This window comes from Canis lupus, chromosome 18, assembly GCF_003254725.2.
Source record: "Canis lupus dingo isolate Sandy chromosome 18, ASM325472v2, whole genome shotgun sequence".
In the NCBI taxonomy this organism is placed as follows: Eukaryota; Metazoa; Chordata; class Mammalia; order Carnivora; family Canidae; genus Canis; species Canis lupus.
Window position 1 is genome coordinate 44,825,951 of NC_064260.1, and position 23,598 is coordinate 44,849,548.

Here is a 23,598-nt window from a genome sequence, read left to right on the forward strand (position 1 = left end):
CCTTCTTTGCGTTTTCGCTGTCTCCATCCCCACTGGCATCCCAGGACCGCGGAGGGACTAGCCCCAGCATGGGTTCCCAGGCAGCCCCTGCCAGGTGACCGACCCCTCTGAGCCTCAGTTTGTTCACCTAAAACTGAGGATCCCAACCTCCACCCCTCACAGTTGTTGTGGGACAGCGCAGTGGATGACCAACCCTGGGGAAAGGGTGGACGCACCCTAAAAGTTCTACTCCCTTGCTGTGGCTGGCCGCACTGCCCCGAGGCGCGCGTTGCCGACGGAAACCACAGCCCATCAAATCCAAGCCATTGGTTTTACAGTCGGAGACAGTGAGTCTAGAGAGAGAAGAGGCTGCCTCACCCTTACCCCAAGCTGTGTGCAGGTGACAGCGCGACGACAAGGCGTGGCCAGCAGGTCTCCAAACTCCTTGCTCTCAACCCCGTCGGTGGAGAATCCCCTGGGCTGGGTGCAGACGTGAGGAAATCGTGGCTCTGTCCAAGGAGGGGAGGGAGGGGACCGAGCTCTACAGCTTCCGTAACCTGGCCCATCACGGTTTTCTCCGGTATTTGAGTGCACACAGGCCCCTCGACACCCTGACCGACCGCCCTTATAGAGGAGGGAAATAGTTAATAAGACAGAAAAGTGGTGGCGCCCAGAACTCCCGCTTCTGAAGTATGCTAAGTTCCTAAAGGGACCGAGAATGGGGACAAGGATTTGGAAGCAGAAGAAGAGGCACCAGTGGGAAGGCCCAAAGCTGTGCCGACAAATTCGAAGGGAAGTGTCCAAAGGACCCACCGGCAAGGGGAGGCTAGCAACCCTTCTGACTTTGAAAGTGAAAACTTGTTAGGTGTTGTTTTTTATTTGTTTGTTTCTTCTCTCTTTTCTTTTCTAATTTCTTTTCATCTGTCGCTAAAGTCTTGCATGCCCTCCTCCCCTAAGGCGAAAGCTTGGACCCGCCAGTTCTCAGCCTGGTCTCAGGAATCCTGGTGGTGGTGGTGGGGGGGGGGGGTCGGGTGACCTCTCCCTGGGGCCTAGAATCTAGAATCGGAAAGGCCCTCCGGCGCCTCCGGGTTTAATCCCCAGCGAGCGAGTTAGTAGCATCTCCTTAAGAGAGAGGGAGGGAGGAGCAGAGGGCGTTAGGAGAGGAGGGAGAGGGGAGCGGGTGGAGGGGAAGAAGGAGAGAAGGAAGGAGAGAGTGGGGGGGGGGCGGGTGAAAAATTCACTCTCCCTCTTTTCCCCCCTCCCACTTTAAAATCTTAAGAGGGTTTGGGAGATCTGGTCAACTTTCTGAAACATCTGAATCTTCTTACAGCCCTCGGTTCTTTCCCTGGGCCAGCTGCGGGGAGGGAGAAGGAAGAGAGAGGAGGAGGAGAGGAGAGAGGGAGAGAGGGAGAGAGAGGAGGAGGAGAGAGAGAGAGGAGAGAGAGAGAGAGAGAGAGAGAGAGAGAGAGAGAGACGTGGAGGGGAGGAGGAGGCAGCGGAGCAGGCCCGCGCGGCGCGCAAGGCCACCGCCTCCTCGCCTCTCCAAACTCCCGGCCGAGGCGCGCGGTGGCGTCCTCGCGCTCTCGCTCGCGCCCGCGCAGGCCAGGCATGAATGCTGAGACTTGTGTCTCTTACTGCGAGTCGCCGGCTGCTGCCATGGACGCCTACTACAGCCCGGTGTCGCAGAGCCGGGAGGGCTCATCGCCTTTTAGGGCATACCCCGGCGGCGATAAGTTCGGCACAACTTTCCTCTCGGCCGCCACCAAAGGGCAGGGCTTCGGAGACGCCAAGAGCCGGGCCCGCTACGGCGGCGCGGGGCAGCAGGACCTGGCGGCCCCCCTGGAGAGCGGCGCCGGGGCGCGGGGCTCCTTTAACAAGTTCCCGCCGCAGCCGCAGCCGCAGCCGCAGCCGCCGGCCCCGCAGCAGCCGCAGCCGCAGCAGCCGCAGCCGCCGCCGCAGCCGCCCGCGCAGCCACCGCATCTCTACTTGCAGCGCGGCGCTTGCAAGACTCCCCCGGACGGCAGCCTCAAACTCCAGGAGGGCAGCGGCGGACACAACGCGGCCTTGCAGGTCCCCTGCTACGGTGAGTGCACGTGCGGCGCGCTCAGGGCCGGGGAGCCCGGGCCCGGGGCTTCGGAGCGCCGCGAGCCCCCTCGGCTTGCGGGAGGCCGGACGCTGCGCGCCGGGGAGGCGCGGGGCCGCGCTGGGTGGCTCCGGGTCGGAAAATAGGAACCGACTGTTCCGAGGGGACCCTGGGGTCCGTCCCGCCGCCGTCATCTCCCTACGCCGGGGCCTCGGAGCGTACGGGCTGCTCAGCTCGACCCCGACCTCGCCGGCTCCCCAGCCCGCTGGCTTAGCGCTGCTCACGGGGCCGCCTCCGAAGCGGATGCTTCGTCCGGCTCGCGGCGTGCGGCGGCCTACAGGGGCGGCGCGGGGCTCCGGGGCTGCCGAGGCCTCGCTCCCCGAAGGCCCCGGGGCTCCCCCGGCCGTGCTGCAGGTGGGAGCGTCGCAGGTGCCCAGCCCGCTGGGAGCCCGGGGCGCAGTCGGCAGAGCGCGCCCCGGATGCCGCCCGGGCGCGGGGCCCTAGACGCCTGGAGCCGCCGAAGACCCGAGTTCTTCCCTTACGCACACCCCCTACAAGCCCCGCTCGCCGTGGAGAGCAGGCCCGCGGGCGCTCCCGGCGCGTTTCTCCTCGCGAACCTGGCTGGCCTCGCAACAATGGTTAAGGACCGACCCGCAGCGAGGCAGGGAGCCGCAGAGCTGCAGGCAGCGCGATACTGGGGAAAGAGGGAAGCTTCTGGGTCCTGACTTGGGCCCACAGGGAGCCCGCGGCCTAAATGACCTCCAGGCCCCCTTGAGCTTGCAGGCGGGACGTAGGCCTGCGCCCCTGGAGCTTAGCAACCATGATGGAGGAAAGGGCAGCCTGAGGCCGGAGCAGCTCGGGAGCCTGGGCCTTCTTGCCCATTGAATCAGGATTGACAAGCCCCAAGCTGGCAGACAGAAACCCAGAAAGGAGTAAAATATCTTCTCTGGGCTAGGAGCCCTGCGTACACACTCTCCCTGAGGCCTTGGCATTCAGGCAGGGCCCTGGAGATGAGCTGGTCCTGACACAGCAGTGGCTTTGGCTGTTCTAGTCCAGGAAGGATGGAGAGACACCAAGACTGGGGACAGACATGGGACATGGGACATGGTGGAGGCCTTGGTGGCTGGAATAGGAAAACAGCCCATGGCAGACACTTGCTAATATTCACACTAGCTTTGCGGAGGCTCAGAACTAGTTCATTAGTGGCTGTTGACACAAATACTTACACAATCATACACTTGACTACTACACACACACACACAAGCACACACACAACCTCTTCCTCGTGAACCAACATAGTCACACACCAAATACACTCACTCATGTGGCCTCACACAAAGTCACACACTTCCAAAGCCACAGGACAGGCCTGAGAGCAGATTTAGAAAGATCCAGTGGCCTTTCCCCATTTCCTCCACCTTTCCTCCCCACCTTCCCGTTGGAATGAGATCAGGCACTCAGATCACAGACATTCGCGGCTCCACACAGGTGCTCCTTCCACACTGGCGCAGGAAGGGGTTGTCAGCTCCTGTCAGCAGGCACCTGCCTGCCCATGCTACAGACACAGGCTCCCTCCTCCCTGCTTTACCCAGGCCCCTCCTGGTCCCTGTCACTGGAGACTATTAGGTGGGAGCAATTCTCGGCCTGGAGGACTCATGGAGGTCTATTGTGCAAAGCCCAGGGCCTCATAGGCTTTCTCTCCTACTATGATGGATTTTCACGTTTGAAAGAAATTCCCCAGTGAGGCTTCTGAAGAGGAAGAGACATTACAGAAGAAGAGGTCTCTAGCTGCTTCCAAACCTCTTGTTTGGAAAATGTTTTCAGGTCTAGGAGGAAGAGGAAAGGGATGGCCCCCTCTGGGCACCCTCTCAGAGCCCTCCTGGGCTCCCACACACCAGCCTGGCCCTTCCTCCACTTGCATTGACCAGTTGAACCAGTGACTCCTCTAAAACTCCTTTCCTCATAGAGATAACTGGGTAGTCAGTGCCCCCCACCCCCCACACTGTGAGAGCCATCGGCTAGTCTCCTCCAGGTTTCCCCTAAAAGCCCCTGTGCTGTTGGGGACCTGCGGATGCTCTGAGGACAAGCTCTGGGCAAAGCCACAGGCTGCAGGACAAAAGGCAGCCCAGAATCAGCAACAGGACCCCCAACTCCCCTGCTGCCTGAGATGGAGGCACTGCTCAGGGCAAAGCCACAAACAACAAACAGCTCTGTTTATTCTTCTCCTAGCAGCCGAGCTTCCCTGGCCAGGAGGAGATTTCTGTCCCCTGCAGAAAGATTAGGCACATGAAGTCCAAGCTGAGAAACCAAGACACCCAGGGGTTGGGCTGCGCCCTTTACAGAGGCAGGGAGGAGGGCCTCTGGAGTTGGCTTTGTCCAAGGCCAGCAAGCAGGGAAACTGAGGCACACTTTGGTGGCAGATCTCCGCCACACTTGGAGAGTGTGGGGTCAAAAGGGGGTAAATGGAGTTCAACGAGAAAACCTTAGGGTGTTCCCAGGAGCTCAGGGAACGGGCGGGCGGAAGCAGACAAGGCCTCAGCAATAGGCTCGACTGAGGCTGCTGCGGTCTGACGGCAGGTAGCTTGGACCCTGCAACTTCCCTCGGGACTCTGTTGGTTCCCGGGGCTGGGAATCCCAGTTCTCGATCTGCCAAACTGCATCAGCGGGAGGCGAGGCTCCGGAGAGCTCCTCGGGGAGCCACTCTCCGCGTGTCCAAGCGCCCCTGGCCCAGCGAGGTGTAGGCCTGGGGGCAGCGCCAGGGCCACGCTGAGAGCGCGCGGGGCGGAGAAGCCGCCTCTCGTCCCCCAGGGCCCGGCCTCCTGCTTCTCGGAGCTCCCCGAAGTGGAGGTGAGAACCCCTCTAAGTCCGCTGGCGTCCCTACTGCTTCCTGGGCCTCCGTTGCCCCATCAGTACTAAAGTGCCGGGAGCCAGCCGAGCCCGCAGTCCGCGCCGGGTGCGGAGATCATTGCAAGTCTACGAATGCGACCCACGGGTGCGCGCGCGGCAATCTCGGCCTCGCTGGGCTCCGGCCGGTGCGCACTTCAGCCTTGCGAAGTCCTTGCTGGTCCCTGGCCAGTCCTTGGGCCCGTGGGCCCCCAGCAGACACGCCAGGTTGGAGACCCGACTTTTCTCAGTCGCACAAGGAGCCTCCTCGTCGCGGGGTGAGAAGTCCCGCCCTCGCCCCCAGTCCCGGTCGCCGCTGCCGCAGCAGCCGCAGCCCCAGGCCCCAGCCCTGCGCCCCGGGAAGCTTCGGGGAGCAGCCCCGCGCCCTCCTCTTTCGCTTTCGTTTCGGTGCACGCAGGTTTTCGTTGCTAGCTAGCAGCTGGCTACCTTGCCATCCATCGCGCCCCCCGCCCCCAAGAAAGAAGCGCTCACAGCTCAAAGGTCTGGAGACCCGGGCCAGGCCGGAGACCCCTGGGGCGCCGCCGAGGGCCTCGTCCCGGTTTGCCGAATTAGACGCAGTGTGTGAACGCTAAGGGTATTTCTGTCCCCGCACCGGCAGGATCCACACACCACCAAATGTGTCAACGCCGCCGGGGTCGTAGTCAAAGCCAGTCCAAGAATCAGCGTGCGGTTTCGTAGGAGAGAAAGCCGAAAATAAGACAGCGAGGAAGGGACAGGGGAGAAGCAGGCAAGAACCCGGGGGCGAGAGAAAACTTCAGCCTGGGGAGCTGTGCGGTGGCCGACCCTGGTCAACTTTGGAGGAGGGAGCAGAGAAGGAAAATGCTTTTAATGTAGTCCTTTGTTGATTTCCATAGCAGTCAGCAACGCGAAAAGTCCGCCGCAAATGACCTTAACTACGAAAAACCAAAGGCCTGGATGAAAGGTTTAGTATTTTAAATCAATCGATTTGTAGTTTTCTTTATTATAATTCACGTTCAGCACAGTACACAGCTAAGTGGAAAGTTCGAAGAATTGTTCCGTATGTGTACACCCGTGTAACTACCACCGGGATCACGATACAGACACGTATGTGCGGACGAAAATTTTGGGGGAAATTTTTTTGGGGGAGTTGTTTTAAGAAATTTTCAGAAAAGACTTCAGAGAGCTGGAGACACCCACCCCCCACCCCCCGCCCGGGGCGGCGGGCGGGGGGTGGGGGGTGTTTCTTGAATAGGGTGACCCCATCTGCCGGGACATTTGCACTACCCGGACTGCAAAACGCAAAACGAGGTGGCCTCGCTGCAGCGGTCGGGCTGCCCCGGATTCGCCCAAGCCCTGGGCTGCGCAGGCTGCAAAACCGAGCCCAGGTAGGAAAACGCGTTAAAATACTGTGCATAACATTTCGCCAAAGTCCCTAAGGACTTTCGTTTTGGAGAGCAGCTGGGCACACTTTTCCGGGGACATACCTTTATCTGGGCCTCAGCCGCTTTCTTCCAGCCGCTCCGCTTACGGGGCTTTGTTTTGATGGAAAATTGAAATACTTAATGGAAGTACGGTGGCCTTTGCACCAGTGGAGGTGAGGGGAGGCTGGAGTCCGGAGCGAGAGCGCTCCATCTGGGTTCGGGCTCATCCGCAGCCCAGGGTGCCCAAAGCAGCAGGCAGGCAGGCGGCGGGGAAAACTGCCTGCCAGGAGCGCCCCCGAGGCCCCCAAGTGCAGGGGTCCGGGAAGGGGGAATGCCAGGCTTGGTGGTACGAGGCATTTTGTTGCAAGGAAATGGGAGTAGGGGAGAGATTCTGTGACAGAGTACTTGGCTCCCCACACCCTAAGCCCGCTCCCACGCCCCCCTACCCCCCACCGAGGCCCAGGCACTGTTTTGGGTGGGGCGGTGGGAGCCGGGTTTTGGGTCTGGACGCAGCCTGCCAGGCGCCATCTGGCCACGTGCTCCTCCCGAAGCTACGGGTTCTCCGGCGTCGCTAAAGTGACAAGCCGGGCCATCAGATTAGGAAACCAAGACAGCTCCGTGCTGATACTGCTCAGTGAATTCAGGGTTTAAGACACCGGGTCCCCTTGCTCAGCGGCCCTGGGCACCACGCCCTTGGGACTGGTCTGGATTAGACCAGTGAGAAGAGGTCCCTCTTCCAAACTGTGCCCTTTTGCGGAAAGAGGAGGCACCTCTCTCCAGCCAGCAATCCCTCCCAGCCCCAGGCGGGTGCTTATCTGGGATCACAGTTATTCGTGGCCGCCAGGGACCTCCCCTCCTGAGCGGCAGCCCCCTAGAGCCATCTCTGGCTAACAAATGTGCAAATGGGCCACACCCCCACGTCCTTGCAAGATTCTCCTTCCTCATCCAGTCAGGGGTCCAGGGAGCCTGGATCGGCAAATGCTCTGTTGCCTGACAGCCGGTCTCCCTACAAAGGCTGACTCAGTGGTGCGATAGAAGCCTCCCCAGTGTCCAGCGAAGTGTCCTGGGGACCCCAGGCCCGCCCACCGCCCCCCATCATGCCTAGTGCATTCATTACTTTACCAAAGATCATTTTTCTATCCCCATCCAACCCCGCAGGCGCCACTGCCGGCACCGAGGAGGAGAGGGAGCGGTGGGAAGAGAGTTGAGGTTTGGCGGAGGGGAGGTTCAGAGGAGCAAAGCCTGGGGACTTGGGTGGTGATCCGCGGCAGCGAGCAGTTTCAGATTTTGGCTGGAGAGACAGATAGAAAGATCACCACGGAGCTCCACTGCACCCGAAGCGCCTTTTTGGAAAGGAAGGTTTTACTGGGAAATACTAGTGGGGTGTGTGTGTGTGTGTGTGTGTGAGAGAGAGAGAGAGAGAGAGAGAGAGAGAGAGACTGAGGCGCTACCACCCGCCCAAATACCTGTCTTACCGGGCCACCTCACTGCCAGGGCTCCAGTACGCACCTAGGCTCTGAGCTGCTGGATTCCGGCGCTGCTGCATGTTCCAGAAAGAGGGAGAGTTGCGCGGGCTTCTTTGGATTCTGGAAGCAGATTGCCTTAGAGCGGATTCTCCCTCCAAACTGGGGGCTGCGGAGCGTGGGCGGCAGCCCCAAGGCCCTTGCAGATGGACTGCTGGCGACTCAGGCTGGGGCAAAGCAGCTGGTTCTCTGCGTGCTCCGAGGGCCCTGGCGGAGAAGATTGAGAGTCTGTGGAAGGCTTGGGGTTTGGGCGAGGATGCTGAGATCCAGCGTGGCACCCGTGCACAGGGCAGGGCGCACAATCGGGTGTAGACCGCCTATGGTCTCCACTGCTGTGCTCTCTACTCCCTGCGTGGCCTTGGGAAAGCCCCTTCCCCAGGCCCTCCCAGGGTCCAAATTTGTGAAACGCAGGAGTTTGGGCAATTTCCAAAGGCCCTCTAGGGGTTTCTGGGACAGTACCAGTCCGGGGTGGCCTTCACCCCATTTCCCTACCCTCCCCTCCCCTTTACATACTTTCTCACAGGGAGAGATTGGATAGAATGGACAGAAAAGGCTTCCCTGGAAGCAGAAACGGGTCTTGAGGGTTCCCGGAGGTGAGCTAAAGGGCGCAGGGGCAAAGTGAGCTGCAGTCCAGGATAAGTGGGCAGGTGGCCCTGAAGGGCCCTGGTTCAATGCAGGTTCTAGACTCCAGGCTTGGGCTAAAAATATGGAGAGGAGCCAACTGGGGAGCGGCTTGGCCCCACAATGGCCAGGCTGCAGCAGAGGCCCTGGGCTCCCCAGCCCCTCCTCCAGCCTGCTCACGTCCCCTATCTCCACTCATCTTCCCTGTCTCCACACTTACTGAGCACCTACTACGTGCCAGACTTTCTCCTAGAACAGAGTGCCTGCCTGTTGTCCTATAGCTTAGGTCCTATCTTTGGGCGTAATCAATGTTTACTGGCTGGAGGGATGATGGGGAACTGGTGTCTCATTCAGAGTGTGCTGGAGCACAGCTATGGGTTTTATGAGACTGTGCCCAGCGTGACCTCAGCTGGCATGTGTCCCGCCCATAGTCGCTGGGTCTGGGTCCTGCCGTCCACATGTGCTTCAAGGTATGGCCATGTGGACTAACTTATGTGCCCTCCTGTGTGAAAGACGTGCCTGTGCCCGCTGTACCCTGTGCGGGGGAGCTGCATTCATGTTAGGGGGAGCACCTGTGCCAGTTAGGGGCACCCCTCTAGGCCTCCTGTGGCAGGCATAGAGTCAGCTGCCAGAGTCACTTGTGGGAACACAGCAACTGAGCGCCTGTGCTTCAAGGCCTGTGGCCTGCCCAGCCACCGATCGCACCCACCCCCCCCCCCCGAAGGCTGACTCACTGAGTGGCAGGAGAGTCCCCGTGTGGCCGGTAGATGCAGAGCCCTGGAGTCTTCCTGGGTCCCTGGCAGGGTCCACGAAGCCCACCCACACCACCAAGAGGCCTCCTCCAACCCCTCGCTCTCAAATATACCTTCTGTGTAGCTCACTGTGGAAGAGAAACCACCGTGGATGCCATCTTCATGCACATTGCAGGTCCTATTTAGCAGATGAGCAAACTGAGACCCAGAGAGAAGTGGAGCCCTGTAGGCAGGTTAGTGGGAAGGCAGAAAGCACAACTGGGTTTCCTTCCTTCTGCTGCTGGGGTTGGATGAGGAAGGGGTTGAGGGAATATCTGCAGGGCTCAGCCCACCCTCTCCCTTTGCCGTAACCCCTTCAGTAAGTCACACACTCACTGTGTGAGTCACACACTCACCCCTCAAATAGGGCAGGTGCTTGCAGCCCCACTCCCCTGAGAGAAAAAGGCGGACTCCACCGTGAGAGCCTGGGGAATCAGGGCAACAGTAGAGTACTGTGGAGGTCCCGTGGGATTACAGGGACTCATCCCACCTGTGACTTGGCTGGGACTCCGGATCAATGCAAGGCTCTGTAGGACAAGTTTTCTTCCCCGAATGGTGGAAACCATGCGTGTGCATGCCTGAAGGAGTTTGGTGAGGCCACATGACCAATGTCCCTCTCTCTCGAAGGGCCACCTGCCCGGCCCGGGGCATTGGTCATGTCCAGGAGCCTTGGTTCCCCCCCGACCATATACAGCGGATCGCATTGTTGGGGAGGGTGTCCCACCCAGTGTTGGAAGAGACACCAGATGTCTGCTGGCTCAAATGTCCTGTTTCAAAGACAGGGGGACTGAGATGCTGATTCTACTTATTCATTGCTCTTCAAACTTTGCCGTCACTGCACCAGGCCTTGTGGGGGATTCTGAGAAGCACAGGACGTGGCCCCTGCCTGCAGGTCTAGAGTGGGAGGAACTGGGGCAAGTCCAGTTCACTGGAGCTGGTACTGGGATGGGGAAGCCCCAACTCAGGCAGTGGGGCATGCATGGCAGGAGGGGCTGTACACAGTGAGAAGTCCTGCCACCCCTACTCCCAGGTGAGCCTAACCTTGCCCAGTTAAGGGAAGGCTCAGAGATGTTGGGGGAAGTCAGAAGTTGTCATGGACTCTCTGGATCTTCTCTGGTAGCTGAACAGCTCCAGGCTGCCTCGTCCTCCTTTTCTCCCTCCAAGCCTTCTCTGGAGAGCAAGAGATCTGAGTTCAAGTCTTGGCTTTGCCCAGAAATGTGCCTTTGGAACTGTCCCCTATCTCCATGGTTCCACTCAATCTTCTCATTTATAAATTGAGGCCTTTGGGCCTGTCTTTCCTGGGAGGGAGGAGAATGTGGGGATGTGAGGGTGCAGAGAGGTAGTGTCCCTGCAGGTACATCCTGCATGGTCAAGTTCTCTGCTGGGAAGGGTTGAGAGCCCCACCCCCTCACACTATCCACCCTGGAGGGCACTAGGGTATGGCAAATAATGGCAGGGAAGTGGGGGGTTCTAATCAGGTTTCAGAATGGGGATGGAAATTCTGGGGCCTCCCAGGTGTATGGACCCCTCAGTGTCCATGGATCTCCCTGGTCTGCTCTGTGGCCCCACCATCCAGCCTCATGGGTGGACAACTGAGCTGGAACAACTTCACGCCCCCACTGTCGAGAAGGAGCAGGGAAGACAGGCGAACAGCTTCCCTACATAGGTCCCCATTCGGGGCCTCAGTCTCCCATCTGTAAAACCCCCACATGACACTAGACGATTTCTGAGGCCCTGGCCTTCTGTGCTAGTCCGGGCCTGGGATTGAGGCACCGGGAGAGAGGTGAATGGTTCCTCCAGGATCCTCAGATGGCCTCGGGGCCCCACCACTCTGGCCGATTCATTGTACTGAGAGAGGCCCCTCTGGAAGCAGAAGGGTAGTCCGACCCGCCAAAGGGCAAGTCTGGGGCGCCTGGCCTGGCTCCCTGCCTCAGTTTTCTCATCTGCAGGACAGGGACAAGAATGAGGTGAGTCTGGTGGATTGTGAGGCAAAAAGAGGGGCCTGAGTGGTCAGGACAGAACCTCTGTGCTGCTGATACGGTGTGACAACCCACGAGTCCTGAGTGCTCCTGTCCATGCAACAGGCCATGTACCAAATCTTGTGTGTGATTTCGTTGAACCCCAGTCGATTGCTGCCCCCATCAGATAGATCCTCCTGCCATCCTTACTTCACGGGTGCAAACAGACTCGGAGGGATCGAGGACCTTGCCCTACGTGAGACTACTAGGAAGGGAGAAAGAAAGTTCTGATGGCCAGAGGCCCCGAGAGCCTGAAAAGCATCCTTTTGTAGGATGATCCTGATTAGAGTTGAGGCTACTTTAACCCTATGAGATTGGAAGACTGGGTTTTACAGATGTGGCCTCCAAAGAGCTCTTCCCTTCTCCACATAGGAGGATGCAGCGGGTGGGGAGGTCAAGGGTGGGCTTGGTGCTCAGCAGGTCAGAGTTCCAGACCTGACTCTGACCATGGGCACAGCTTCTTCACCTGTTCATGTGTCCTGCTAAGCTTCGGTGAGAACAGGGGCGGCTGGGGGTTGGGGGGTGGGTAGGGCAGCAGGACACAGGTACACAGGTGCTCCAAACCAGCATTAGGGATTTCTCATTGAGTTTCCAGAGGCCCCAGGAACGTACCAGAAACTCTGGTCAGGGCAGGGTGGCGCTGAAGACCTTGCAAGGAACCAACAGTGAGCCAGTCTTTCTAATTCTCTCTTCATTCCTCCTGCCTTTGAATCCAGACCTGGGTTGAAAATCCAACTTCCAGTTCTCTGGCACCCTGGTGGAAAATAGCCTTTTCCCCACAGGGATCCCTGCAGAGCGCGGGGTGTGGGAGCAGAGAGGCCTTGGGTAGCCCTATTTTGTAGGAGCCTGGAGTTCTCTCAGACTCCGCAGTTGGAGGGACACCCCTTTGCCCCACTGTTTCCCCTTGGCTGTCACCTCAGGGGTCACAAGCCAGGGTCCAGGTCTAGAGAGATGAGTACCCTCCCTCCCCACCTGACTCTTGTCCCCAGGTCTCCCCATTCTCTGCAGTGAGTGCTAGGGCCCTCCTACCTGCGGCCCCACTCCCACCTGCCCCCCATTCTGGGCCCCTTGTCCTCCTGGCCTACACCCCTGCGGTCCTGAGACCCATCCCCCAAACACACACACACACACACACACACACACACACATAAGGGATACAGTGCTCTATTCTGGCCAGGACGCCCTCTTGAGCTCACAGCCCAGACAAGAAAAAGCATTTAGACCTGAGCCTGGGGTGTGGTGTAGTCAGCACTGGGGGGACAGCCATGATCACAGTGCACCAGGCTCTGTGGGGGGGGGGGGGGGCGGATGGTGTGGACAGAGAGGCCTAGGGCTCCCTCCTCCCCCTTTGTAGAGAGAACTGGGCATAAACACACCGCTGTGGGAAGTGTGCTGGCCGCCCCAGGCCTCTCCTGTCCACAAATGCCCACAGGCCTGAGCCTGCGTCAGGGAGGTGTGGGGCATCTGGCAGTGAGTGAGCTGACCCCTGACCTCAGGGACCCGGAGGAGCAGGAGCCAGAGTCCCCGGGGAAAGTGTGGAGGGACTGGGACTCTGTGGGTCTGGACATTTGAAGTGGCCTTGGGGAGGTCGAAGAGGCGCTCACGCTGAAGGAGCTGGAACTGGCAGCCTCGGCTCAGCAGGCGCAGGGCTTTAGCTGGGAGAGGACCCGAGGTGTTTGGGAAGGAGCGAGCCTGGCCCGTTGAGGCCTCTGGGCATCGCAGGGAGAGGCCCAGAGCCCAGGCTGAGTGTTCTCTGTGCTACTCACATGGCCGTTATAAAAATGCCAAATCTCCCTAATTAAGGGATAGTTTTTTATTGTGGCAGAATAGCACATAAAATTTACCATTGTAACCATTTTAAGCGAACCATTCCGTGATGAGTAGGTGCCTCATGGAAGCGGAATCACACAGTAGCTGTCCTTTTGTGTCTGGCCAGCTGTAGATCTTCGCTGAGGAAATGAGGATTCGGGTCTGTTGCCCATTTTTGGGGTTGAGTTGTTTGTTTATATGTTGTTGAACTGTAGGAGTTCTTTACAGGTTCTGGAGAATAATCCCTCATCAGATACATGATTCGCAAATATTCTCTCTCATTCTGGGGGTTGTCTCTCACTCTCTGGATAGTGTCCTTCGGATGCACAGAAGATTTTAATTGGATGAAATCCAGTCTATCAATTTTTGTCTTTTGTTGCTTGTGCTTTTGATGTCACATCCAAGAAATCATCGCTAACTCACGTGTCGTGAAGAATTTCCCTGGCGTTTTCTTCTAGGAGCTTTATCGTTTCCGCTCTTACGTTGAGGTCCATTCTGAGTAAGGATCCAACTCTTTATTCTTTCGCAGTTAGATATCCAGTTTCCCCAGCACCATTTGTTGAAAAGACTGTCCTTTCTCTGTGAATGGTCTTGTTGTCCCCTTTGTCATAAATCCTTTAGCCATATATCTGAGGGTTTGTTGCTAGGCTTTCCATTCTGTTCCATTGGTTTGTCTGTCTGTCCCTGGCATGGCCTTCTGAGGTGAAGTCCGGAATCCCAGAATATGGGGAACCTTAAAAGTCATCCTGTTCACCCCCTTTCCTTCAAGCTAATGACTAACCAGCCAAAGAGATCCAGCTCAGGGACACATTTGTTTTCCAGGAACCAGAGTGGGTAAGAAGGGGTGGAGGGCAGAGCCATTGGCAAGAGTGCCAGAATTATGACTTTGGCCTCTGGCTAGGCCCCTGGAAGTTTAGAAGTACCAAGTATGTCAGCTGACCCTCCTGTGAGGACGTGGCCTGAGAAAACTCTCATGTGCTCTTAGGGTCTACACTCCATTTGGACTCCTGAGAGCCCCAATCTGGTACCTCTTCATTCAGTAAGAGGATCCCAGTGCCCCCTTCTGGTGGAGCAGGGATGAACTCCCAGAGGGAAGCCAAGCCCCCATCCACCCCAAACCAGCTCCATGCTGTTGGCCCTGTATCTTTAATTATTTTCTGTTTGATTCCCATGAGAGGGATTTGCTAAGGGGGCTCCCTTGTGAGGCCGGGGCCTCTTACCTTGCAGTGCCCCAGCCCTGGTGACTAGACATAGACCTGCTCAAGCCTGGTGTCCCAACTGGGTGCCCCAAGACGGAGAACAGGCACACTCCCTGGTATTCTTGGAATCATGTAGCAACTGTGTGCGGCCCACGACTAGGTTCACAGGCAGCCCGAAGCTTTAGATGCCGTTGGTTTGGGGAAGCTGGTGTGTCAGGACCTGGGAACAGATGTCAGCCTGTACAGCTGAGGGGCCTTGGGCAAATAAGTTGACCTCTCTGCCTCAACTTCTTTATATGTAAAGTGAGGCTAAGTCTACTACCTACCTTTTAGGAGTACCATGAAAATTAAATAAGATAATATAGGTAAAGAGCTTAGAACAGTCCTTAGAACAGAGTAAGTGCTCAATAAATATGAGCTGTTATTATTGCAAGGATTTTGCTGGAACCCTGACTATGCAAGGCTGATCAGAAACCTTGATAGGTAGTTACAGTTGACTTGGATAAATCAGATTGGAAATTGAACAAATGATTACTGAATCTACACTGGGTGGTTGACAAAATCCTTTAAAATATGGATGAGTGATACAAGGAGTAGAGGCTGGCCGACAGCCTTAGCATGGGGACAGGACAGGGAAGGGTCAAGGAGGGAGAAGGAGGGCACCCCCCACCTCTCAGAACCTACAGCTTGCATCTCCCCAGGTTGCTGTACCTTGTACTCAGGCATCAGGAGCTGGAACATAACTTTCTTTCTTCCGCTTCTGAAAGTCTGTTCTCTGTGTTCGTCTGACAGCATCAGACCAGGAGGTCCCCAAGGGTGGGATTCGAGTGCATTCATTTCTGCGTGGGCTCGGGGCTGAACACAGAGAATGTCAGGCTCAGGGCCTGTCAGGGAGGTTCTGCACCTGCTCTGGGCCCCAGCTCACCCATCTGTGAGTAGGGGAGTGGTGGTGAGCATCACCCATGGGCCAAGCCTGTACTGGGCTCTAGCACTCAAACCCCTCAGGAGGTATTAGTACTCCTAATTTACAGATGAAGAGGTGGAGAACCAGCGAGGGCCAGGTGCACAAGCAGCTCTGCTTGAATTGAACCCAGATGTCCTGAAGCCATAGGGACTTTTTCCTCCTCCACTCCTTTGCCCATAAGGTTAATGCTTATGGCCTTGGCGACCTCATGCCCAGGAGCCCATCGGGCACGATCAGTCATGGGGGAGAGCTCAGTAAGTTGTGGAGTGGGGTGTGCCAGGGGCAGGTTTTCAGTATGCAGCACAGTCTTCCCCTCACCCACTACAATGATGACCACTGTAGCAGGTGCACAGACCCCATCTCCCTCCTGCTTCCAGAGTCATCCTCAGAACCAGGCCAGCCCAGCTCAAGGCCCCATCTGTGGTAGCAGCTCCATGGGTGAGGAAGGAGCCAAGCAAACTCCACCCCCAAACTCATGATAACTGACCACATGTGGACCAGCCTCCTTGTTGGTTCAGCATCAGTGCCTGGACCAGGGTTGAAGGGAACTGCTAACCTGGAAAAAAGTTTCCTGAGCTGGGGCAGGTGGGTGGACAGTGAGGGCCAGGCTTCCTCCCTGAAGACAGGCAGCTGACTCTGGCTTTACCTAATGAGCCCCATGGGACTCAGCCCCTCGGAAAAGATCTACAGAAGTCAGCTTTACGCTACACAAAGTACATTCTCACTGTTTTATGGGATGTTTCATCTCCCAAGAAGTGGTAACAGGTAGAAAAGAGATGAGCTCATCACATATCCTCTGCAGATTAAGGTTTTCTTGGTAGAAGATGCATGCTATGCATTTTATTTTATTTTTTATTATTTTTAAAAAGATTTTATGTATTTATTGGAGAGAGAGAGAAAGCATGTGAGCACACAAGCAGGGAAGGGCCAGAGAGACAAGCAGACTCCCCGTTGAGCCCAAGGCAGGACTCCATCCCAGGACCCCGAGATCATGACCTGAGCCAAAGGTGGCCCCTTAACCACTGAGCCACCCAGGCGCCCCCACGCCATCCATTTTATTTTATTTTATTTTTAATATTTTATTTATTCATGAGAGACACAGAGAGAGAGAGGCAGAGACACGGGCAGAGGGAGAAGCAGGCTCCACACAGGGAGCCCGATGTGGGACTCGATCCCGGGACTCCAGGATCACGCCCTGGACCGAAGGCAGGCACCAAATCACTGAGCCACTCAGGGATCCCTCACACCATCCATTTTAAAGCAGAGACATCTTTGAAAACTTTTTTTCAGTCCCGATGAGCAGAGGTCAATGAAAGGACCATTCTTCAACCAACACATAAATATTGGAATATTGAGGATTATTGATACTTACCTACTTCCAAATTCCAGCCATTTAGATGGAAACGCTTATCAACAGCTTAGACACCAGTATGTTCTAGAAATTTTGAAATCTTAACCATCTGATAGTTATAAAGGTGGAACTTTTTTTTTTAAGATTTTATTTATTTATTCATGAGAGACATAGAGAGAGAGAGAGAGAGGCAGAGACACATGCAGAAGGAGAAGCAGGCTCCATGCAGGGAGCCTGACATGGGACTCGATCCCAGGTCTCCAGGATCAGGCCCTGAGCCGAAAGCAGCCCTAAACCGCTGAGCCACCCAGGCTGCCCAAAGGTGGAACTTTTTGAAGCTGAAATAGAATAATCTTATCCATCTTTATCAACCTCAGAACACTAACTGGCAGGCTTACAATGAATTCAGCCATTAGTTTTCCTTTCTTGCCCAAGGGGAGAAAAATCTTCTTGCTTTTTCAGTTTATAAATGATTCTTTAGGTTTGAATAAACACACTTGGAGAAAGAAAACCCTTGATTTTGGTGGAAGAAGCAGTCTCTGCAGGCCCACATGGTCCTTCCGCTGAGACGTTCATTTGTTTAACAAGATTAATTCAGTGCAACAGGTATTCGCTGGGGGCAGCATGGGTGACGGAGCACAGCCAGATGCCTTCCCTGCCTCTGGTGAGGGTCCCATCCAATGACAGAGGCTGCCCTTCTTCTCTTGCGATGCTTTGTGATGAGCGATTTGATTGGTAGGGGCCCTTAGGGAAGCTCAAAGAAGAGTATGGCAGGGAATTCATGGGGAGGTGGTGATACCAGCCTGGGAAGGTGACTTGGGGCTCACCCAGCTCAAGGGGCCCGACCCCGCCCTGAATCAGCGAGCTCAGTTCTCTGTGACAGCAGCTAGTGGTACATTTCTGGAATGGCCCCTCTTGCCACTGCCCACCCCGGATGCCTTTCGGATGATACAGCTGGTGGAAGGCACTGGATGTTCCCACTGACAAATTCTTGAGCAGTTAAACATTGGGGTGCCCGCCTAGGCAAGTTGTCCAGATGTCACCAAGAGCGTACGGGGGAGTGAGGATTTTATAAGTAGTTTACAACTGACCCGAACGTTGTCATCAAAGCAGTGGTTAAAATTACAATTCTCCTTTCTCCGTTGTGCCTTCACGTTGCAATGTACCTTAGGCTAAAACGTATTTATGGAAGGTCTTTCTTTAAAAAACAAACTATAGGGGGATCCCTGGGTGGCGCAGCGGTTTAGCGCCTGCCTTTGGCCCAGGGCGCGATCCTGGAGACCCGGGATCGAATGCCACGTCGGGCTCCCGGTGCATGGAGCCTGCTTCTCCCTCTGCCTGTGTCTCTGCCTCTCTCTCTCTCTCTCTCTCTGTGTGTGTGACTATCGTAGATAAATAAAAAAATTTAAAAAAAACTATAGTTTTAAGTAAGTATTGAACAAAATAAATCTAACATCTCGTTTTTACTGTGGTTTCAAGCATCTCAGCCCATGGACAGTCTTTGTTATAGATGTGGGAAGTGGGCCCTGATCACAAGGGGACATGTGCAGGTGGGGTGACTTGGCATGGCTCCTGCAGCTGCCCTGGCCTGACTTGGCCCCAAATAGCCACTGTATTAATTTCTCCTGGAGGACTCCCTCTGGTAGAGAGCATGCTGTGTCTCCGGCAGGGATATGCATTCTTGCACTCTGCTTCATTCAAAACTCACAAACGTTCTGGGGTGTGGACAGTATTAGCCTCACTTTACAGGTGAGGAGACCCAGGCACACAGAGGCCAAGTCACACCCTTCAGCAGCAGAGCCACAGCTGGCTTGGGAGCCTTCCCCATAACCTACTAAATTTAGAACTCCCTCCACTTCTTGGGTAGGGAAAACCGACATTTCCTCATCTTTTGTTAAGTGCTAGCAAAGCGTGGCTTCAGGCCATCAAATTGTTGCCTCAAAGCCCCTGCTTTATAGAGATCTGGATTGGCCCCTAAAAATATCCCCCTCCCCTGAGGGCTGCCTAGGTGCCCCAGCTCTGTCCAGCACCCTACACTGTAATCAGTGCCTCCCTCACGACCGTGGGCCTTTTGAAGGAAGGAGTTCTTAATCAGGCTTTGTATTTCCACCACCGGGAACTTTGCGCAGAGCTGGTCCTCCAGAAATGTTGCTGAGTGAATGAATGAATGAATGAATGAATGAACGAACGAACAAATGAATGAGTGCGTGAGTGAGTGAAGTAAATGAATGGCAAAATCAGAAATCAAGTCTGTCTGACTCCAAAGATTTCTCATTCATTTCATTTCGCCTGGGGCAGGATTTAAGCTTCTCCATTTGGCCTGCCTTGGGTCTGAAAAGTGCTATTTCAGTGTCTCCGTGGGGGTGGCTGGGGATGCAGACTTTCTCCCTATTGGTCAGGAGGGATGGAGGAGGGATGGAGGCTCAGAAGGGCTCTGTGGGAGATGTTGAGGGACAAGCCCCAGGCTGTATGGTTTGGTGGAGGTGGAGAGGAGCAAAACGCAGACAGACCACAGGGCTGATTTGAAGTCGGGAGACGGAGATCTTCCCCTAACAGGCTGTGGGATGGCCCAGAGTCTCCACATCCTCCCTGTAAGGTGTTGGGGGGGGGGCGGGGCGTGTGGTCCCCAAGCTCTGGGGCTTCTAGCTGGGGTGAGGGGAGGGCTTGGGAGGCTCCTTCTGCTTCTCTGGCAGTGACTCGACCAGCCAGGCCAGCTCCCTGTAAGGTGCCAGGGTCTCCTCCAGCCATGGGAGGCCGAGCTTGGGGTTGAGACTAGGGCTGGGCTGGAAGGGAGGAGCCAGGAAACTTCAATGTCCTTGGGGAACAGCTAATGGGGCAGGGGGTGAGTTCTGGCTAAGGTCAAGACCCCCACCCCACCATACCAAACATCAAGAGTGTTCAATCATAATTGGGCTTTTCATGAAATTAGTGGATGGGTTGGTACCACTCAGAGGAATTATGTGATTGTTTTTATTATTGTCCCCAGCCCTGGGGGGAGACTCCCGTCTCAGACTCCTCCATGGTAATTAATTAGGACCTGCCTGGCCTGAGAGTTAGAGGTGTCCTGTTTTACCATAAAATGTAGCATGTCTTTGGTTTTCAACATTCAGTTCAAGGCCACACCATCACTGAAGCCTCCCTGGACCTTTTCAAGCAAAACTGACCATCCTTCTTATAGACCCTGCTGTGTGCAGGATGCAGGGCTCTTGCCCTTGGGCCCCAGGACAATTAGCCACTGTTACCCATCTGTCCTCTCCATAAGGCCACGACCAAGGGGAAATGGTCCATAAATGGACACCTGAGTGGACCGAGTGATGAGGGCGTGAAGAGATGCAAACCCAGACACGGTATCAAGAGATGATGAGAAAAGGAACTTGGGGGTGGAAGCTGAGAGGTGGAGGGGACCTAGCCCTGGGTAGAGTGAGCCGAAACCAGCACACAGACCCTAAGGAACACTAGCTAGGGAACTTACTTTTTTTTTTTTTTCCAATTTTTTGATTGTGATGAAAGAGACCTGTAACATAAAATAGTTCTTAAAACTATTTTTTTAATATTTTTTAAATTTATTTATTCATGAGAGACACACAGAGAGAAGCAGAGACACAGGCAGGGGAGAAGCAGGCTCCCTGTGAGGGCCTGATGTGGGACTTGATCCCAGCACCCCAGGATCACGACCTGAGCCAAAGGTAGACACTGAGCCACCCGGGTGCCCCATTTTAAAACCATTTTTTAATTGGGGAATAATTAGCACCTGAACTATTTTTAAGTACACAGTTCAGTGGTATTAAATATGTGAATAATGTTGTACAACCATCACCGCCATTTATCTCCAGAGCTCTTCTCATCCTGGAAAAGCAAAACTCTATACCCACTAACCACTAACTTGCCACCCCCTCCCAGCCCCTGGCAACCACCATTTTCTCTTTGTGAACTTTTTTTTTTAAGATTGTATTTATTTATTCATGAGAGACACACAGAGAGAGAGAGGCAGAGACATAGACAGAGGGAAAAGCAGGCTTCCTGTGGGGAGCCTGATGCAGGACTCAATCCCAGGACCCCAGGATCACGCCCCGAGCCAAGGGCAGACGCTCAACCACTGAGCCACCCAGGGGCCCCCTCTCTGTGAACTTGACCACTCCAGGTACCTCACAGGAGCAGAGGCTTTTCTGTGACTGGCTTATTTCATGTATCAGCCTGTCCTCAAGGTTCATCCATGTTGTGGCATAGATCAGAACTCCCTTCCTTTTTAAGGCTGAATAATATTCCATTGTAGGGAGAGACCACAGTTTGCTTATCCATTCATCTGCCATGCACGTATTTTAGCTATTGTCAGAGGCTTTCTTATAATTCCCTTTTCTTCCTTTTTTTTTTTTTTTTTTTTTTTGAGACAAGGAAACCTCACTCATTCATATCAGTTGTAAGCAAGGTGAAATTATAATGGCCTCAAAAAATAAAGTACTTCTTTTACTTTTAAGTTCCAACGGTAGCTTGACCCCGGCTAACAAAATATGCCTCCTACAGGTCTTAGAAATGCTGCTAGAAAAATCATGTGCTCCGATTGGGTCACCAGGCGCTTCCGTGGAAGTGAGGGTTTTCAGAGGGCTGGAGAAGCAAGGTTCATTCCCAGAGCTGACATCTGCCTTGGGATTTTGCTGTCGGTGTGCAGGCCCATTTGTGAAGGCGGGGATGGCAGTGGCTGCCAAGGACACTCCTTCACACGCCCTGTTCAAATCCCTACTGATGCTGCCTTCAGAAAGGTGATTCCTGTGTAAGGTGGTTTCTTCCCATTCACACCCACATCCTTTTTTTTTTTTTTTTTTTTTGTAGTCCTAATCTTTTTTTTTAATTTAAATTTTAAATAGAGGTATAATTAACATAGAACATTATATCATTTTCAGGTTTACAACATAATGATTTGATATTTGGATATGTCAAGAAATGATCGCCACAGTAAGTCTAGCTAACACCTGTCACCTTCCGTAGTTGCAATACAGTTTTTTCCTTGGGATGAGAACTCTCGAGATCTACTCTCTTAGCAATTTTCAAATATATAATACAGCATGATCCACATACTTCTTTCTTTAAAAAAACTTTTTCTTTGGCCACAGTTTCAGACTAAGAGAAAAGTTAGAAGCAGAGGACAAAGAATTGCGGGTCCTTATTGCACCAAGTCTTTCTGTATTTGTGTGATCCCCAACCCCTCTTGCAGGCTCTCTGCATATACATGCATGTAGTGATTTACACGCACACACACATACATGTTGTTTCCTTGCACACTGCTTAAGAGGGAGCTGCACACACATAACCCCTTCCTCTGAATCCTTCCGTTTTTAGAGGAGAACAAATGCAAAACAAGACAGTGTGCTGGGGAGAGGATTGATGGGGTGCAGGCTGGGGGATGGAGGAGACCCCGAAGCTGAGGTCCCAAGAGAAAAGCATGGGTCCCCATTTGAGATCCCAGATGTTCGAAGGAGTTGTCTTGGGGCTGGCACTGAAGGTGGGACGGTTGGTGAGAAAAGCATCTGAGAGGAGCCGCTTCCTGGGACTCTTGATCTTGTTCTTTCCTCTTGACCTCATCTCCTGGCTGCCCCATCCCAGCCTTGCATGGAGCCTCTGCCCCCCAGAGGCTCTTCTCTGTCCTGCAGAGAAGATGCCCCAGGCAGGAGGTTAGAGCCCTAGCTCTGCCTCTGACCACTTGTAGGTTCTTGGATGAGCCACTAACTCCCACAGGCTGCAGGTTCTGGATGCATTTCACATGGTGGCTGCGTGGTGGTGGCCTGATGGATGATGTCCCGGTCGTGGGTCCAGCACAAGGCCAAGTCACTGGTTTTTCGGGAAAGCGCGCTGCTAGTTCCTTTTCCTTCTTGGGCCCTGGGCAGCCCCCTTCAGCCTCTGGGCCCCAAGAAGACCACCCCCCAGCCAGTGTGAAAAGGACGAAGAGAGCTTCTGTGTGCGGGTGGCGCAGCGGTTGGGGGCTGCTTCCCCTGCCCCTGTGATGCCCCCCGCCCCCATCCAGGAGAACCCACAGACGAGTTGGCAACAGATCTGCCCACAACGTAGAAAGCCAGCTGGGTGAGAAACCACCAGGCGTGTTGGGGGGGCCTTTGCATGGCTCCTTCGCCAGCAGCTGGAGGACCCAGATTCCCCAGGGTCCCCACCAAGGGAGGTGGCTTTAGGAAATAAGCCACCACTCAGTTGCTGGTGACATTCAAGGAGTCCTGTCTCTCTGTGTCTCTGTGGAGTGAGGACTCTCATGAGAGCCCCCGTGTGGGAGTTTTGAGGGGGTTGATTTCAGTCGAGAACGTGAGAACCCCCAGAACTGGAGGGGAAATGTGCTCTGTGGGGAAGGGCAGGGACGCATCTCGTTCATCTCCGCTGTGACCCCCTTGTGGTGCCAGGATAGTGGCAGACACATAGTAGGGCCAGAGAGCTGCTTGTTTGGCAAACCCTCTCAGGTGGGGCGTTGGTCTTGGAGCAAACTTCCAGAAACCTCCGCAAGGCTTGGGGGCCCTGGGGACCACCTTCTGCCCCCAAGGAACTTAGTTGGGACTGCAGTGCCTCCTGGTGGCAGGAGGAGCAACTGCAACCTTGATCCTGGCCAGCTGGGAGTGGGGCTCTGGAACCTTCCAGCAGGCAGGGGACCAGGAAACTCGCCTTGTGGTTGAGCATCGTGTCCCAGGGCCTGGGGACCCCTCCTCAGCTGTGACTTCCCAAGGAGAAGTGCCCCCTCCATAACTCCGTCCCCACTCCCTGGCAGGGAGCCAGGCAATATTTGTTGAAATGAGGACACAGAGAAGCCAAAAGGTCTGTGCAGGGCCATAGTGGCAGCAGGGTCACCTTTGGTCCTTTGTGCCCTGCCCTGTGGCTGGGTGGGTTTTTCATCCCACTCTCCTGCCCCCATGCCACAGCCACCCCATACAGCAGTGTGCGCTGACGGATCAAGGCCCTCCTGGGTCTGCAGCCCAGCCCTGTGG

At 55.1% G+C, this 23,598-nt stretch overlaps 1 protein-coding gene across 1 annotated transcript in view; it reads left to right on the forward strand.

Moving 5' to 3' along the window:
* The first annotated feature begins 1,534 nt into the window (after nucleotides 1-1,534).
* The window catches only part of ALX4 (ALX homeobox 4), a 45,501-nt gene continuing 23,437 nt past the window's right edge, over nucleotides 1,535-23,598 (forward strand). Inside the window, exon 1 of the mRNA XM_025451940.3 lies at nucleotides 1,535-2,062. Within this exon, the coding sequence (XP_025307725.1) occupies nucleotides 1,588-2,062 (475 nt within the window). The 5' untranslated portion in view covers nucleotides 1,535-1,587. The remainder of the gene's footprint in view (nucleotides 2,063-23,598) is intronic.